Below are 18,770 nucleotides of genomic sequence, written 5' to 3' on the forward strand. Positions count from 1 at the left end.
CTTTTTTGTTGATGATACTGATAGCGATTTCGAATTATCTAGTGACAGTGGGACTGAAGAAGATGATGAATTAATCACAAGCGGTAGTGATGGGGATTCAGAAGAAGATGAGACATACAGAAACATCATTGAACCGAAAGATAATGTCCCTCTTCCACATCGATTTTTGGAACTCTCCGGCCCAAAACATAAGCCTAATCCAGGTTCCACACCTATAATTTATTAATATTTATTATTTACACCTAATTTATTTGAACTGATGGTGAAAGAAACCAATAGATCAGCCAATCAATATTTAAATGCAAATAGAGATAGGCTGTCTGAACCATACCGAAAATAGAAAAATATTACCATTTCTGAAATGAAAGGTTTTATAGCTTGCATACTGAATATGGGGATAATTAGAAAACCTACTCTTAACAGTTAATGGAGTACAGTATCATCACAGGCAACCCCTTGGTTTGGTAAAAAGTTTTCAGCGCACCATTTTAGAATTATTTTGAAATTTCAAAGCAAAAATGTTAAAAAAAAATGGTAACACAAAAATTTCAATAACTCTGTAAAAAATATGAATTTTTTTTTATTTTGTTCACAAATAATTTTAGTTTTTAGAAAAAGTGATAGGTAGATACAAATAGAAAGGATTTTTTTCAAATAAAGAACAAATTCAGTATTTTATTTTTTTAATGAAAAAAGTTGAATTTTATTTTTTAAATAATTAATCAAGGGTGTAACAGCATTTTGGATCGCAGCACCACAATCTACATAGTTTACTGAGTAATTACAATTATTTCATAATTTTATCGTGTATATTGTTATTTTACACTTTTACCAAACATCTACTTTTTCTGAAAAACGTGCTTGAGGCTTTTAACTAGTACTATCAAAATAGGCTTGAGGCCGTAAGGGTTAAAGTTCATTCTTAAAACGTATAACTTATAGATTTAAACACCAATGAACCATTCTTAAGCCGATTCTCAGGCAGACACATCTGTACCACCTGCAGTCCAAACCTCGAGAGTGAAGTAATCACATATGTTTATTGAAGTAATTTTTTTTCTTTCTTTCTCGTATTTTTATTATTATTTTACTATTGTATGTGATGGTGGGTAAAATCAAGTATTCAAGCCTTCAAGTCTAACTATCCAAATTCGAATTGTCTTTGACGGTTCAGCTACAACCACTAATGATGGCCTATCCCTTAATGATACTTTATTAGTCTGACCTGTAGTCCAACAAGATCTATTTTCCATATTGCTTGGATTCAGACTCCATAATTATGTCATTAGCTAAAATGTGTCATAGCTAAAATGTCTGTCATAGCTAAAATGTATCGTCAGGTATTATTTAAACCTAGTGATTCCAATTTGCAACGTATTCTTTGGCGTGATTTTCCAGATAAAAAAATAAAACACTTTGCATTACGAACGTATGAGACCGCTTGTGCACCATATTTAGCCATTAGATCTCTAACTCAAACAGCAAATGAAAATGAAAATGATTTTTCACTTGCATGTAAGTTCATTCGAAATGATTTTTATGTTGATGATCTCGTAACAGGTTCAGATAACTTAAATGAAGTTATTCAGTTGAAAATTAATATTTCTAAGTTATTGCAACAATATGGTTTTCCACTCCATAAATGATTTTCATACCATTTCTTCTTCTGAACACAACTCTTCCATTGCATCAAAACAAGAACAAAATTTACGGACTTCAGGAGTTCTATAGGAAAATCTTAGACACACTACTTTTCCAAACTACTCATTCTTATAATTCTATAAAACACTCTGAAGAAATATTTTGTCCATCATAGCAGGTGTATTTGATCCTTTAGGACTCATTGGTCCTATTTTATTATCGCATAAACATTTTATCTAATTGTTGTGGCAACTTAAAACTAATTGGGACGAAATGTTACCCAGCACGTTACTAACACAATGGCTCAATTTATACAATCAGTTGCATTTGATTGAGTCAATTAAAATAAATCGTTCCATGAATCGTAATTCAATTCAAATACATAGATTTTCCGATACTTTCATAAAAGGCTACGGCTACAAAAAATATTTTTTTTAGTTTAACATTGTTAAACTAAAAAAAAATCATCTGATTTTTGGCGGGAAGTTATGTTAAGATTGATGCTTCCTTTCCTCCTTTTACGTTGTAAAAATAAAATAAAACTACGTCTTGTTCTTCTTACTCATAAATTAATTAAATTTTTTCTATATTCAGTTGGTTCTGTTAGCAGCTGATATTTTATATGAATATTGCAACAATGCATTTTATTTTCTAATGTTCTGTCTAGTACCAGCCATCAGAGGCTCAATACTTTTTATATCAGTGTGTAACTAATTAACATACAACAATGTTATACGTATAAAATAGAAATTTAAAGTTTATAAAGTATAAACTAAATAAGGAATATTATTTATTTTATTGAATCAGTGAATAATTAAATGTTTAGAATAATTAATCCTAACTGAGGTAATGAACCAAGGCGGACGTTGTTCTAACAGCATTTCTTCCCAAGAAATTTTTTTTTGTATTTTACTTGGTATATTTCTTAACAAATCCCGTTCAAATACATAACACTACTAATCTGATAAATAACGCACACATAAGATGTACACGCTGGTACAGTCCAATTTCTTGTCATTCAGAATTACACACGGTTTTTGATGCAGACAAGCGTTTGCTTCCACTGTCCATACAAATAAAAATCACTTATTTCACCCAAACCCAAAAAAACTAATGAGAGTATTTTATTTTTATTTTCAATTTAACAAACTTTCATTCCATTTTCCTTTATTCTCTTCACATCTGAGTTCAAAAAGAGTGCTTGATAAAATTATTATTTAAAATTAATTTTTTGATGTTTATATTCTACTGAAACATGCTAAACTTTTTGCACATGGTCATTTTAAAATAAGTTTTAATTTTCTAAATTTATTAAATTTCAAATAAACTGGTAATAATTCCAAAAAGTTACAAAATTATGCAATCAAATAAATGCTAAACATATCACTAAATATTTTTTTTTATCTGACTCTGTTAATAACTTGTACATTTTCACGATATATGCAATATAATCTAAATGGTAATATTTTATATAATATTACCAATTACATTATTGATTTATTAATATTAAACAATTACATTAGTTATTTAGAAAATTAAACTCTATTGGTGATTGTTGTAGTAGTATTTCTATTTAATCATGTAAATAACAATTCTTTGAAATAATTATAATTTATGTCATTATTAGTGCAAGTGAGTGTAGTTACCTAAATAACTTTGTGTGATTTAGGTAACTACAAGTAAGAAATTACAAAAAAAGTTCATAATATACATATGCTATTTGCATCAAATTGATAACAATCCACAGCGAAAATGAAATAACTAGTTTTCATTTAACATTATTATATATACCAAATTGACAGAAATAAAAAATTAGTCAGACACATATTTAATAAAATAATAGAAATGATGACTGTATGTATATCTCTGATGAGCACAACAGTTAACCAGAGACAAGCAATAAAAATTAAAAAACGCGTCTTCCCAAATCAGCTGATTTGGAAGTCAAGAGTACCAGCGTTCAAGTCCTAATAAAGCCAGCTATTTTTACACGATCTTGAATACTAAATCGTGGATACCGGTGTTCTTTGGTGGTTGGGTTTCAATTAACCACACACCTCAGGTATGGTCGAACTGAGAATGTACAAGACTACACTTCATTCACACTCATACATATCATCCTCATTCATCCTCTGAAGTATTATCTAAACGGTAGTTACCGGAGGCTAAACAGGAAAAAGAAAGAAAGCATTAAAAATTAAAAAAACACGTCTGCCAAAAAAAGCATTGCTGACAAATATTACTCTTTAATATACGAAAATTAATGAGAGTGCGGGTGACAATTTTGTATATGGTAATTGTATACAGTATATCATTTTTTTCTAATTTTTAAAATTTTTTAAAACATATATTTACATAGCCTATGACACTCCCAGTAACGTAAGGATTCCAACGCGGGGTCACCCACCTAAATCGAATCAACTGCTGAGCTGCTACGGTGGAACAAACATACATACAAACACCCTAAATACATTACACTCATTTTTTGGCATTCGCGTAAAATATACATATACATATATATTTTACGATAAAAACATATATCAACAATAAAAAAAATTTATGGAAGAGATTTTGAGATAGTTCAGTGAAAATTTTCAATAAAAAACGGTTTGATCATTAAAATGTTTTAGCAATTTTTATTTTAGTTATCCATTAGTTAATATATAATAAGCATATCTCTTCACAGTAGAAATTCCATGGTGACCTTTTATAACGAATAATAATAATAGTAATAATGAAAAAACCGATGATCTTGTATTATATTCTTGTATTATATTGACTTGTATTATACTCTTCAAACAAAGTATAAAAAATTATTCTGAGTATCCACAAAATAAATGTTAGAATAGGCTCAAATATAGCTGAAGTTTGTAAAAATAAAGAATTTTCATCCTTATAGGAAAGCCGAAGGCAAAAAAATTCAGCAGAAATGTGGAAATCGTTTATTATTTACCTACAAAACAAAACCTTTTATACAGACTTCTTAAAAAATACATTCAAATATTGTTGAAAAATAATTTTAAAAATGCTCATCAACGAACAGGTGAAATTATAAAATTATTTTTTTAACATATGATTATATCTAAATAATTAAGATTACACAGTGTTTCTTATCATTTGAGTCAAAATTAACAATGCCTGTTATCTGCATTACCTTAGTGTTTTTTTTCTGTTGCATGTTTTCAGGTTCTATGAACATAAATTCATTTTTTTTGTAGAATTTCCTTTATGTTCTGTTTGAAAAATTCACTTTTTCATACTTTACACTTAGGTTTGATTCTGTTCTTTAAATTGTACCGTAAGTAAGAATATATTTATCCTCCAAAACAATAGAGTTGTGGAAATATATAAAAAAGAATTTTAATTTTTTTATTTTCCACTGCTGAGTATTATGAATGTTCGGATTAGGAATTACTCACTGATGAAAAGCAAAATATTTTGTTTTCTCCTCATATGGTATTCTAAGTTCAATAAAAATGTTCGCAATGGTGTAGAAATTTGTTGTCTAATTATCTCAGATTATAACCATAATTTTGTAGAGATTAAGGAGGACTTTTATCTTACAGCAGCCTTAATTTACCCGTAGTAATGAAATCAATGATTTTGAAATGGTCAGGTTCCTTTGTAGTCACCTATGTCTTTGAAAAAAATATCTGAGCTTATTACTTGACACAAAATAAGGTCTTGAAATATTCTTTTTAAATTGTTGTTTATTTAAATATGTAAATATTATATAATTGGTCATTATTTTTGTTATTAATTTTTTTGTTTCAAAGTTTATTGACAATCGCTTACACTTACGTAAACCTTTTAGTGAATTGGTTCACATCCCAAGTCACATGATAAGGAGCCCTCAGCAAAACTCCTTAAAACTATACACTAGTATAGAAAAATCTTTTATGCCAAGCACATACAACTAGCAATTACGAATGACACTTAACACCTCTAGAACAATAGAAAGAAATAATAAGTAGGACCAAAATAAAACGATGTAAAATGTAAAAAAGAAAAGAATATATAACAAATTTGAAATTAAGAATCAAAATTAAATAAACAATGCATAATACTCACATCTTAGGTTACTACTGGGATACTTAAATCGAGAACGTGCAGTCGGTTCATCCTCACTGTTTAGTAGATTCACTGCCAAGTGATTTATGCGGTGGATAAGCCGACGTCCATACTTTGAATTGAAACGTTGTATTTCCTGCTGTTCGGGAGGAAATACAACCTTCCAGATCAACTGGATGATGATTCCAATATGCCTTTAACCATAATGGATTATAATCGACCAAAAAGGGGTCGATACGGTTGACTAGATGGGTCAGTCGACAGTACAGCAAGGAAAACGAGGCGCTGGTCTATGGCTATTTTTACCGAGAACTTGATTTATCTTGAATTAACTCCCAAAAGTTTTTTCCTGAAATAACCCACAGAACATTTGCAGACGAAATAAATATTTGGCTAATTTATTAATGCAACTGATGAAAGAAAACCTAAACGTCAGAGCCCAAATTTTGACTCTTCCGAAGAATATTTCAATCTCTTTTGTCAAAATTCAAACCTCTAACGGAAGCAAAAACAGAAGCTGCGCAAAAGAAAATTTGTTATCTCTGTGGGGAACATAAAAATACGAAGGTGTAAATGCCACAACTGCAAAAGAAATGTCTGCCGGAATGATAGCCTCCATGAAGTGACTTATAATTCATGCCGACAGCAAGGAGCAAATGTTAATCAACATGAAATGTGAATTTTAAATGTTATATGTATAGTTTATTTGTCAGTAATTGAATATTAAACAATAAAAAAACACACTTTTTAGACTTTTGCATTGTATGTTTTTGACGTAACTAAAATTATTTGTCTCGCTGTTAAGAATTTTTTTTTATATTTGTATATAAATATATAATATCGATTCCATTTACTATGGTATTTTATTAAAAACAATCGATACTATTATGATCAAAAAAATAGTTTGGCAGTTGTTTCTTGTAAAACTTAAGAAAAAATATTACGTTGTCCAAATACAGCTACATGCCCGGTAGTGCGTCACGAAAAGGCACACCGGGAAAAAGGTTAAAAAAAAGTTAAACACGGTTGTTTTTTTTTTTTTTTTGTTATAAAATCAAATTATATTTTTAATTTTTAGAAAAATGCTTCTTCATTCTTCAATACGAACGACTGTGCTTCGGTGTTATATATGCTCAGGATACATTATGGTAAACTTTTTAATAGAAAAAATAATAAATAAAAAATAAGGAATTAGAAATATATAACAAACTTTTGTTTCTAGGTTTGTTGAAGAAGATAATCTTCAAAGATATAGGATTATATAGGATAATCTTCATAGTAAAATTATCCCTTTTATATAATAGGCATTGGGGAAATTTAATCAGTTTAAAACTAACTGAAGATTCAATTTTTATCTTTCATCTTATAATTTTTATTTTCTGTTAATATCTTCTATCGTTTATATGAGAAACTGCTGGTAGCAATAACTTCATCCATAAATAAAAGGATATTTGAGCTTGTAGTGTAAAACAAATCATTTAAAAATTTCTTCGTTAATTTTGTTTTGCTAATGTAAGAAAGAGTATTGCAAGATTAAGGTAGTCGCTTGATCGCTAACCTCAGTAAAGATGCTACCAACTTAAAAAGAAAACACTGACAAAGCTAATGTTTTCAAATTTCATGAACCGACATCAAGTCTGAAAATGGAGAATCATACATTCTATACACAATCAATACAGTTCTATACACTCAATTTCAGGTACGTAAAAAATTGAGAGTAGCTTGATAAGACTGGGGAACAAAACATAATTTAGTTTCTCTCTCAGGAAGAAAAATATGTGATTCTGATATTATTTTTTCTTCTGAATTCAAATACGATATCGGTTTTTTCCCATTACGCAAGGTTTCCGATAGACAGGACATTTATAATTTCAAACTTACTGCATTTTTAACTACACAATATTCAAACATTTGACTCGCCTAGAAAGTAAGAAATGACGATTTTCTGCTAACTTTCACCTGTGGAGCATCCCTCTTGATGGTTCAACAATAATCGGCCAGCATATTAGGATTCCATTTGCTTTGATACCTCTTTTCCAATCTCCTGATGAAAGTGTTCCTCGTGCTCATCGCTCACTGCGTCAAGATTTACCGGGAAGAAATCAAGGTGCGAGTGCAGGAAGTACATATTAAAACCCAAATTTTTATAAGATGCTAGAAGATCGTCAACAATATCACGGTAATTTTCCGCCTTACGAAATTTCCAAAAAACTCTGAGTAATAGCTTGCCTAGCTGCTTTCTCCAGTGGAATCAACAGCTCTTCAAACTTTTCATCATGCATTAGTGACCGTATTTGTGGACCCACAGATATTTCTTCTTTAATTTTTGCATCATTAATCTTAGGAAACTTCTGTTTTAAGTACATGAAACCAGAAGTATTATACATGGCCTTGGCGAAATTCTTCATTAATCCTAGTTTGATGTGTAAGGTAGGTAGATGCACATTTTTAGAATTACACAGTGGGTCATGTTTTACATTTTTCTGTTCAGGGATGAGATTGGTGTTTAAGCCATTCTTTTCTAATGAAACAGTTTTTTCTGCCCCTACTATCCCATTCACACAGCAAACACTAGTACTTTGTGTAACCAAGATGCAGACCAAGAATAAATGCAGTTACCTTCAAATCACCACAAATATGCCATTCATACACTGCATGTTGAAGCTTCTCCAATATAAATTTAAAGTTTTCATATGTTTCTTTCATACTAGCAGAGTGAGCCGCAGATACTGATGGGAATTTATTGTCATTATACAGAAGCACAGGTTTTAAACTAACTTTAGAGGAATCAGTGAACAAGTTCCATTCTATTTTGTTATGTTCATTACAATGTGTTTCCATAAGAGAAGAAATGTCATTACAAAACACTAAGCCATTTTTTCAAAATAATAGTCTTTAAATTCAGAATGACGATTACGATAAGTACATATCAATTTATTCTTTTGAAGAAGATTCCATCCTTTTAGCCGGGAAGCAAGCATTTCAGACTGTATTTTGGATAACTTTGAGTCTCGTATGAGTTCGTTAAGATTTTCTTGAGTCAGTAAATGAGGTTCAGATGAACTGCTTTGTTCAGAGGTTGTGGCATCAAAATCTGTTTCTTTTTCTTCCTTACTTCCATCAGACTTTTAGCTCTCTTTATCTAATGTCACGTTCTGCAGGCTTTGGTATGGACAATTTTTCACAGTGAGGAAATGGTCTCGTTGCAAATTTCAAGTTATGGTTTACCACTTTATGTTTTTATTTTGATGCAATCCCTTTCAGTTAGAACAGTCAGAAGAGTGATCTTTGGGCTCCCTCCAAATCACAGGGATAGCAAATGGCATGTAACGTGTGCCATCTTTCCACGCAATTAGAAGGCTAGAACACGATAAATAACAGATATATTTGACCGAATTTACACTGCAAATTCGAATTTACACCCAAAATAAAGCGCATAACACTTTTTTACTAATGGAATAAGATTTCGCCTTTGGGACTTAAGCGTCACTTCACCACATTCATAACAAAAATTGTTAGGATGATTTAAACAAACTCTACGCATTTTCTAACTAACGATTAATTAAAAGAATTAAAGTCTGCAAAAGATTTGATCCTTTTTGTAATAATAATATTGATGTCTTCAGAAGAGAGTAGAATTTTAGATTGCTGATTCCTACTTATGATTCAATGATTAATGTTAAGGAACACATGAATTATAAAATGATGGCTTTGGGTGATTTATTTTTGGTGCGAGGCTTGTTAATGATTTATGGATATCAATATAAGTATGTGATGTATTATAAGAATATCTTAAAGAATTGATTTTTTTTTTTTTGCTATTTTAGGAAATATATCGAGGTTTTGTTCCTGTTCTGTTGTCCCAAAATCAATGAAAAAAATAATAATAATTCTCATTATGATAAATTTCATATGCATTTTGATTAATATAAAGTAGTGTGTATAATATCTGATTAACATTCTAATCCAAAATGAGTTCTCAAAACAAATAAGGGGTAAAAACTATATTTTTCAGCATAGCACATAATAAAGAAAAAATGATATATTTCGAGAAGAAAATCTCCTGGGAACATGAACTCTCTAAAAATAAACTGTAAGGCCTTACAAAAAAGTGTGACTTTTTTTGGTTGGGAAATTGATTCTGACTGTAATTTATCTAAAATAAAATAATATAGGGTAATTTCACTTACCCTATTTTTTTTGGAGGGGCGGAGTTAAAAGAAATTAAATTTATATATCGAAAATATTCCACATCTTAACGGGATTCGAATCCAGAATATTTCGGGTGAAAAATAGAGGGGCTTCATTCCGCTTTGGAGGTCAATATATGAAATATATATTTAATGATTTATCATGAGAATGAAAAACATTTTAAGTCGAATTAACTTTATTCAAATAGATGCAGGTAGTTGGTCTAACACTGCAAGCTTTTTAAAATTATTCTTAACCAGTATGAAGTGAAGGCAATTCTAAATTCATTAAAAAGTTTGTTAGAACTATTCCATAGGTGGTACTTAACTTAACAGTAAATTCTTAGAATATCATTAAATTCCAAATTTTTACAACTATAGATGGACTTGTATTATGTGAATTAATTTCAGTTTCAAGAAAACGGCGAATTTTAGATAAGTTGGAGCGAAATGTGATGAGCAAAGGAATTAAGGTAATTGTATATAAATTTTATGATTACAGTATGACAGAAACCATCTCACCTAAAACATCAAATTTTGTATGTACTGTAGTTAACGCACGTTATTAGAGCTATAACAAAAGATTCCATTTTTAGAGTAATTAAATATTTCAGATTAGATATTTATTAGATTTTGATTATTATGTATGCAAATTTAGCGAATTATTTTTGTAAAACATTAAAATAATTGAGAATCTTTTTTAAAAGCATCTATTTTTTTTTTTAATTCAGTATAAAAAAATTATATAACCTTTGAATTTTAGTAGATAAATTGAAATTTTAGATTTTTTAGAAATAGATGATGAATTGGTGTCTGGAGTTAAAATAAACTTTTATACAATTTTTTTAAAAAATAACAATTACTTAAAAGTTTGATAATCGTAAATTCAATTCAATGCTGTATGACCGTAGTTAAACAATACTTTGACTTTTTACAATTTAATCCCTAGTGTTTATTGATATTCAAGCAATGAAAAAAAAATGTTGAAATATATAGTATTAAGAATCTCCATTAATAAAGATATCTCATTTCGATTTTTCTTGTCAACGAGTTTTTCAATATGTATTAAAAATTCAGTAAAAACTAATGACGTTTTTAAATTAATTAATGAATAAAATTTAAAAAAGCAAGGAAAACGTAGCTAACAGTAAAACTGTCAGTCACTCTTCTGGTCTTGTGTGTTTAGTTCATTTTTTTAGCGTTTCTCTATCGACTAAGCCCTATTAATGGCTAACCCTGACAATTTATCTTCCCTGTCTTTTCCTGCTGTGTTTCTCAAGTTTCTTTTCTTGAAATAAAAAAGAAAATTCTTTTTTGCTTGAAACTTAATGTAGAGTTATAACATTCTAGAACTTAAAAATGTTTTTGTAAGAAAAATCTTCTTTTTTCTATTTATAGGTCACGTTTATGTAATCACGTGATTGTGCAAGGAATAACAAAGGTATTTATAGCCAAACTACTGTAATCTAACTATCTGTAATCAGGAGGGAGAGGTAGCCTTCGGAGGGATCAACACTAGCCGTCCTTCGTACCCCCGTAACGTAATTATTATATGGAGGTAAAGCAATAATAATCTTTCTCTTTTGAAACATCATTTTACCTTGTAATCTAAAGCTATATAAATTGCTTTGCATATAACTCCAGTTACAATTTGGACATCAACAAAATTTCCAATCGATATCTGAAACAATAGACTCGAAATAACAAATTTACTTCTTCTAAAAAATTATAATTGCTTCCAATGATTCTCCCCAATCGCATTCTTCTCTTACGCATGAACTTTTTCATGGCCTTTACAAGCGGTTTATTACCATCCATTTCTTAGATAAATCTGAAAAATATATGATAGAAGACAAAATGCGTAAACCTAATAATGGTGTAAGCTGATTGATGATCGCAGAATGCCCCTAGGGCCTCAAAGCGCCGTTTATTGGCGACCACCATCGTGTCTTCGCTTATGTATGCTGTTCCGGCCTGGAGGCGCTCTATCGCCATCAAGCGCAACAAGGAGAGACTAGCGAAGACGCACAGGTGTGTCCTCCTATGTGTTGTGTCCGCATACAGGACAGTGTCCTATGCCACCCTGTGCGTGTTATCGGGTGCACCTCCTACTGACCTAATCGCAAAAAAGAGGGTGGAGAAGGCACAAGGCAAGCCAGAACAAGAGGTCAGGGATACTGTTTATAATATCTCGCAGGAAGGTGTGGGTCGATGGACGAGAACCCTCATCCCCAACATCAAGCCATGGTTGTCGAGAAGATTTGGTGAGGTTGATCATCACCTATCGCAGTTTTTTACAGGACATGGTTCCTTCAATAACTACCTGCACAAAATAGGCAAGAGAGAAGAGCCAATTTGCAACTACTGCAACGAGATAGATGATGCTGAGCACACCTTTTTTGAGTGCAATAGGTGGGACACACTTAGACATAGTAAGGCACTCACAGGTATAACTCTAGAGACAACAATAGACTGCATGCTAAGAAGCGAGTCAAACTGGAATAATTTTGCTAGTTTTGTTAGACAAGTTGTTGTACAGAAATACTCCGATGAGAGAAGACAGGGTGTTGGCTAGAATAGGACTGGGTGGACAGCCCTGCTGGTGAGGTCCAGCATGCTGCGGTGTGTTGCCACTGATGAGCCACCAAGGACTCCATGGGTAACAGTCAGGTAACAGCACACTGAATACCGAAAAGACCCGGCACCACGTCACGACACACTAGGTATGGCGTGGTGTCCAAAAGGCCAATAATAATAAAGAACTCTCAAAAAGAGCTAACCAGTAGGCCGACCTGCCATGCCGGTATATAGCCGGTAGGTGGGGAGGCCTATTTGAGTTTAAAGACACTCCCATGGGTGGCGTAATACCAACAAGTCGGTCCGGCCCAGGGGAGCTGAGAGAAAAAAAAAAGAAGAAAAAAAAGATGCTGATTGATGAGGCAATGTAACAAATTTTTTGCCGTGACCTCTACGCTATAGATCACCAACTTGTACGTTGCATCTACCCGATAATAATTGTCTGTCAATACGATTACATGAAAAAACCTTCAGAGTATTTTTGTCGTCCCGACAATACACACAGCTCATTGCTAGGAAACATAATTTATTGCCGTTACTTTACAAATTTAGAAGCTTCAAAATTTTAAGTAAAATTTTAATTTCGTAGAAAAACCCACAGCGGAATAAATCTCTAAATCCTATTGAAGTATTGAATAATCTTAGAATCATTAATTGATTTCAACTTTGCTCATGAACTGAAAGTTTTTGGAAATTTTTAATTAAAATAAGCTCGTTCGAGCAATCTCTATGCTCCTTAGATACCTTGGAAAGATTATTTTTAACAGTTCTATAAAAAAAAATGAAGAGATTAATTTTAAGAAACTAGTATTCAATAATTTGAATTTATTTTGCAAGGCGAACATTTTTTATTTTTTCAATAATATTTCAAAAATTAACAAGTCCTAGATATAACTTAACAGTATTAGACCGTACTGCAATAATCATTAACAGTTTTATAAGATCATATAAATTATTTCTACATTAATAAAATAGAAAGAATATTGTAATTATTTTCAGTCATTTTTCAGAATTACTAGCAAATCGTAAAAGAAATATGAGCTTAAATAAACAAATAAATGTTCAGATCAGATTTTTAATTAATTATAGATTACACAGATCAAGCCGGCCTCCGAGACGGGTGGTAATGTCTCGGCCTTTCATCCGGAGGTCCCAGGTGCGAATTCCGGACAGGCATTTTTCTACAAATTTGCTATTTCATCTGATCCTGTGAAGCAATATCTAACGGTGGTCTCGGAGACTGAAAAAAAAAAGATTATACAGATCATATCACAAATAATATGTGCGTATTACTACTGCACATGTAAAATACCAGCTCTTTTTTGTATTTGCCTAAAAAGATGACGTAATAAAGAAATAAATTATATGAAGGTTAGACAAAACTATCTTATAATTTTATCATAAAACATTTATCATGAATTCGGACATAATTCTTCATTGCTTTTGGTTTAGGAAATTGTTTTCTTTTCTGAAGCGCCATTGAAGTTTAAATAAAAAATAATATTACTTCCGTTTACTTTTTTTCACTGAATTGACTATCGTATACCTATTGATGTTTTAAAATATACAGTTGTGGAATATTCATTTTTCATCTATTAGAATAATTTTGTATTAAGTTTTAATTTAAATATACAACAGACAAAACAGAAGCGAATTTAATATTTGTAATGTTTTTTATTTTTCGTAATGTTTAAACTTCTTTTAATAACCGGAGCTATAATAAAATAATTAGAGAACGTTGTTATTTGGGTCTTTAACAACATATATATAAGTAAGCGAAACCACTTTTTAAAAATTATTTTACAAACCATTAGGCGATAGTTTAACTATACTTTTTCTGATAAAAATTTGGGAAATGTTTGATAATTTCATAATTTTTAAGAGCTTAATTTTTTTAATTTTTAAAGGAAGCATTTTTAAAAACGATAAGTATTTTAATATGTTTAATTACCTTCATTTTCTCATGTAATCATTTTAAAAAATGTTATCAGCATTATTTTTAGGTAGCTTGTAAAAATTATATTTTGATATTTCTTAAAATGGATTTAAAAATAATTTTCTTTGTAAAATTTTGTTGTTATAAAATTAGTTTTATTTGGTCATTAAAGCTTATTGTACGTAGTAATAAACATTTTATGATCTATAGAAGATAAAATTATAATAATAATTATAATAAAAACATTTAGAAGAAAAATGAAAGTAGTCGTTTAGAACAATTAAAAATTACTTTTGAGAAGTGGAATAAAGTACTAAACTTTAGCAATTAATTTTGCGTAAGAGTTGTTGACAGGATTAAAATTTCCTTCCTTTATTTTTTAACGGGACTGAATATTACGAATTTAATACAGTTCTGCTTTAAATTACTTAAACAACTAATTTAGAAAACTTAAATTATACATAACTTTAAGAATGTATGAAAACTTTATATTAAATCAATACACACGATTTTAAAATCGTTACCTAATTTGTTTATATTGCTTTAATACAATAAAATTTAGGGTAATTAATTTTATTAGAAAAATAAAAATAATTTCATAGTAATATGTTATATTAGTACTTAGGGAGAAATATTTTTAAAAATAATTGAATTAGTTAAATTTAAATTATATTATTAATTTATACTTAAAAACTAAATTATATTTTAATATCTCATATAAGATAAAATGATTTTTGAATAATAGCATATTGTAAAATAAAACGTAATTACTGTAATCACTGGACCACATACATTGTGTGTTGGAAATGTATTGTTTTAGATATTTTTAAGTTAACATCTCGCTTGTGACTGGAATTACCTAAATGACAATAGAGTTGGTATTTTTACTTTTATTTAATAAACTCGAAAATATTCGCTTTGTTGTGGTTCGTAACTTCTTCTCTTTCATACTTTTTATTATTTTTTTACCATACTACTATTACTTATTATATTATTTATTATTTCATTAGTGATAATGATTGTTTATGTAAAATATTCATCTAGTTTTAGATTTTAAGTAACATTTATTTTAAAACGATTTTGAGCGTTTTCATTTTTTTTTCATTTTAGTTTATAATAAATATACAGAAAAAGATTTATTTATTTTCTTTATGTTCGTTGGATTTTATTTTTATTAATTTTTAAATATGTATTCTTTTTTTTTAATAATGTTTTATCGTATAACTGCGCCTTTTTAGGCGCCTATTAAAGTTACCCAAAGATCAATTGCGCCTATTTAAACTGAAATAAATATATTATTCTGTAACAATAAGCTTTCGCTTTAATTTAATAAACTTAGTGTATTAGTATGATAAATTTAATCTAAAATCTATTTTAAATTTATTTATTTAGGGCTTTTTACTTAAAAATTACATTAATTATTGTATTGTGCTACTGAGAATGAACTTCTCATTAATTCCGTATTGAAATTACACCAAACATATAACTCTGCATTTAGTTTAAAAATAAAGTTTAGTTTTAACAGTCTTTTCTTTTCTGAAGTCATTGAAGTTTAAAAAATAAAATTACTTCCGTTTACTTTTTGTCACTAAATTGTCTTTCGTAAACCTATTGATGTTTTGAAATATACAGCTGTGGAATATTTATTTATTTTTTTTGTGTATAGCTATGAGTGCTGATTCTTTCATTATTAAATAGTATTTAACAATTTACTACCGAATTATTTCCAAATTACTTGAAATTTTCGTATCACATCATTTTGTAGATAATTTTCTAAATCTATGACAATGGTATTACTGGTATTACTTATATTATCACTGATTACATATGAAAATTACTGCAGAACTGAACAGAAATAAAAGATTTCGCTCTTCTAAATAATTCAATAAAGGCCTAGTTTAAGAATATTCTATCTTGTTCGCTGTTTTAGAGAGATATGGGGCAGAAAGTATTTTTAAATTTTCCTACGCTCATTGACATTTTTTAGCATCATCTTAACACTTCATGTCCCAGTTGAACATTTTCTACCCTAATCTTATATATCTTAGATATAAGTGTTAGATATATAGTATATATGTTAGAGCATAGTATTTAGCTGACATAAACGTTAATAATGGAATGTGTTCCTGGTAATCATTTATTTCTAGGAATTGTTATTGTATTAGATAGAGCTTTTGTCTTTTATTGTAATTTTTCTTTAGTCTTGAACTTACTATGGTACAAAGTATAAGTAACGTTTTATTAATTAGCAACTACGCTAAATAATGTATAATAATTACGGTAGAGTGAATATTTAATAAAAATTCAGATTAACAATAGAATGTATATCTATTTGTAAAATATTAAATGTAATTTTAATAGTAGTGTTTTAAAAACAACATTCGTAAACAAAAAACTTAAATTATAAATAAATATATATATATATACATTATGCCAATTGTGTTTATTTATTTTTCAGAAATGAAACTTTATTTTTGTAATTGTTCTTTTGGCAGACACAATATTATGTGTCATTAATCCTAACTTAAGTCATATTTTTAAAAATTTAGCGTAAATCAAGTTTTAGATACTTACTTTTTGTAAATCTTGTTTTGTATTTCATAATAATTTAAGTAAACCAATGATAATTTGCGATTTGAAATAGTAGTATTCAGAATTTCTAAACCTTGTAACCTAAGGATAACGACATTAATATTTTACTCTAGTAATTATAATGAATATTCATTTTAAAGTGCAATATATTTATTTATATTCATTTTAGGAGTACAATATTTTATTTTAGGGTTGATGCATAGTATATAACAATTCTTTGTTTACGTATTTTATGTAAAATAAGAGGATTTATTTATTTCACGCTGATAGGATTTGCTTCTTAATTTACAGACCAAGTTTCCTTTAGAAAAAAATATTGTGATTGGCTTTTTAAGAGCTTATGAGGGTTTCATAAAAACTCTTTATTTCATATTTTTATTTCTAGAATTTAAGTTTTAATAAGAAGAATTGAGCTTAATTGAGTTTAAGTTTTACGTTTTCATTTTTATTAGTCTTCCAACAACCTTTTGATATCAATATATTTTAATGTGAATATTCTCCTCTCCACCGCACAGTTCTTTAAATTACAGTAGATAATCTTCTCTTCAAATTTTTCCTTAAATTTCTCATTATATCCTCATTCACGTGTTCTCGTGTCCCTTTAATTACTTTTCTCTCTTAACTAAAGACTAAAATTTTAGTAAGAGTGCTACACCAAAAAAAAGAAATTACAAGGAATTTTATATTCCTAAAATTTTACTGGTGATATTTTTACGTTTTAAGCAACTAAATTATCCTTCTTACATCAGTTACCAGTTTTTATCTACAGCCAGAATTAAATAAATTCGATTAAAAGTCAGAAATTTTAACTACAGTAATTTTAATGTTGATTTCATTTTACTTTAATGTTTATACATCTCAAAACAGCAATTCTGAAGAAATGTGAAGATCCTGTTTTCATGTTTACATTACTCCACGTTTTAATATGTAACCACATAATCTACTTTTCTGTTTTAACATTTATTTAAAAGTACGAGTAATAATAATAAAAAAATTAAAAACTAATTATATAGATGTGTATAGTTAGTATGAATTAATATAACATTAACAGGTCACGTTCCGACCTGTTTTGTGTCATTTTAGAGGCTTGGGACTCGTTTTTTAACGATTTCGTTAGCTCAGAATTCGTGCCTAGCAACCGCAGGCTAACTACGGTTTTTAGCAATGTTTTGCCAAAGAAGTGCATTTGTGTGGCTATGGACGGTATTGTCAGCCATTTCATTACTTTCATAATTATTATTGACGTGTTTTGGTACTTTTCGTTTGATATTCTTTGAAAATTAGTGGAAAGAATGATCTTTTTACATCAGCTGTTGGCTGTTTGTTTACGTTCGGCCTTCGAAATTGTTCGATCCTGAGAATTTTCTGGTGCGCTTTGAACACATTTTTTGTATTATTGGTTGTTACTTTATTTTTACGTTTCCTTGTGGTTGTAGGAACCTTTTTCCTGGTAATTGCATTTTTTGTTTGCTTTGCAAATTTCTGTTTATTTATTCTGTATTTTTTTTTTTTTGTTTTAGGATGTCTGATTCTAAACAAAGTTGTTCTGGCGGTGATCGTACTCGGCTCCCGACCGGGAATGGGAAATCTACACGTGGGGGTAGGATGTCCGAGAGTGGATCTTCACGCGGCAGTAAATCTGCGTCGACTGGTAAAGCAGGAGGATCTCACGCTGCTCGGCCTCAGGTGGAACCGGTTGTTAATGGGTGACCGAAGGATTCCTCGGAAGGGGAAAGCTGTCGGGACGCTTTAAAGGAGGACCT

General features: G+C 29.6%; 1 protein-coding gene across 1 annotated transcript; it reads left to right on the plus strand.

The window, feature by feature from the left end:
- The first annotated feature begins 1,310 nt into the window (after nucleotides 1-1,310).
- On the plus strand, nucleotides 1,311-1,646 carry LOC142321255 (uncharacterized). Its single transcript, XM_075359252.1, has one exon. It carries the CDS (start codon nucleotides 1,311-1,313, stop codon nucleotides 1,644-1,646), a length of 336 nt encoding a protein of 111 aa, XP_075215367.1.
- Nucleotides 1,647-18,770: the final 17,124 nt, after the last annotated feature.

The sequence above is a fragment of the Lycorma delicatula genome, chromosome 3 (assembly GCF_047948215.1).
Source record: "Lycorma delicatula isolate Av1 chromosome 3, ASM4794821v1, whole genome shotgun sequence".
NCBI lineage: Eukaryota > Metazoa > Arthropoda > Insecta > Hemiptera > Fulgoridae > Lycorma > Lycorma delicatula.

Coding starts and splice junctions, on each gene's coding strand:
- LOC142321255 (XM_075359252.1), top strand. CDS start 1,311: ATGTCTGTCATAGCTAAAATGTATCGTCAGGTATTATTTAAACCTAGT.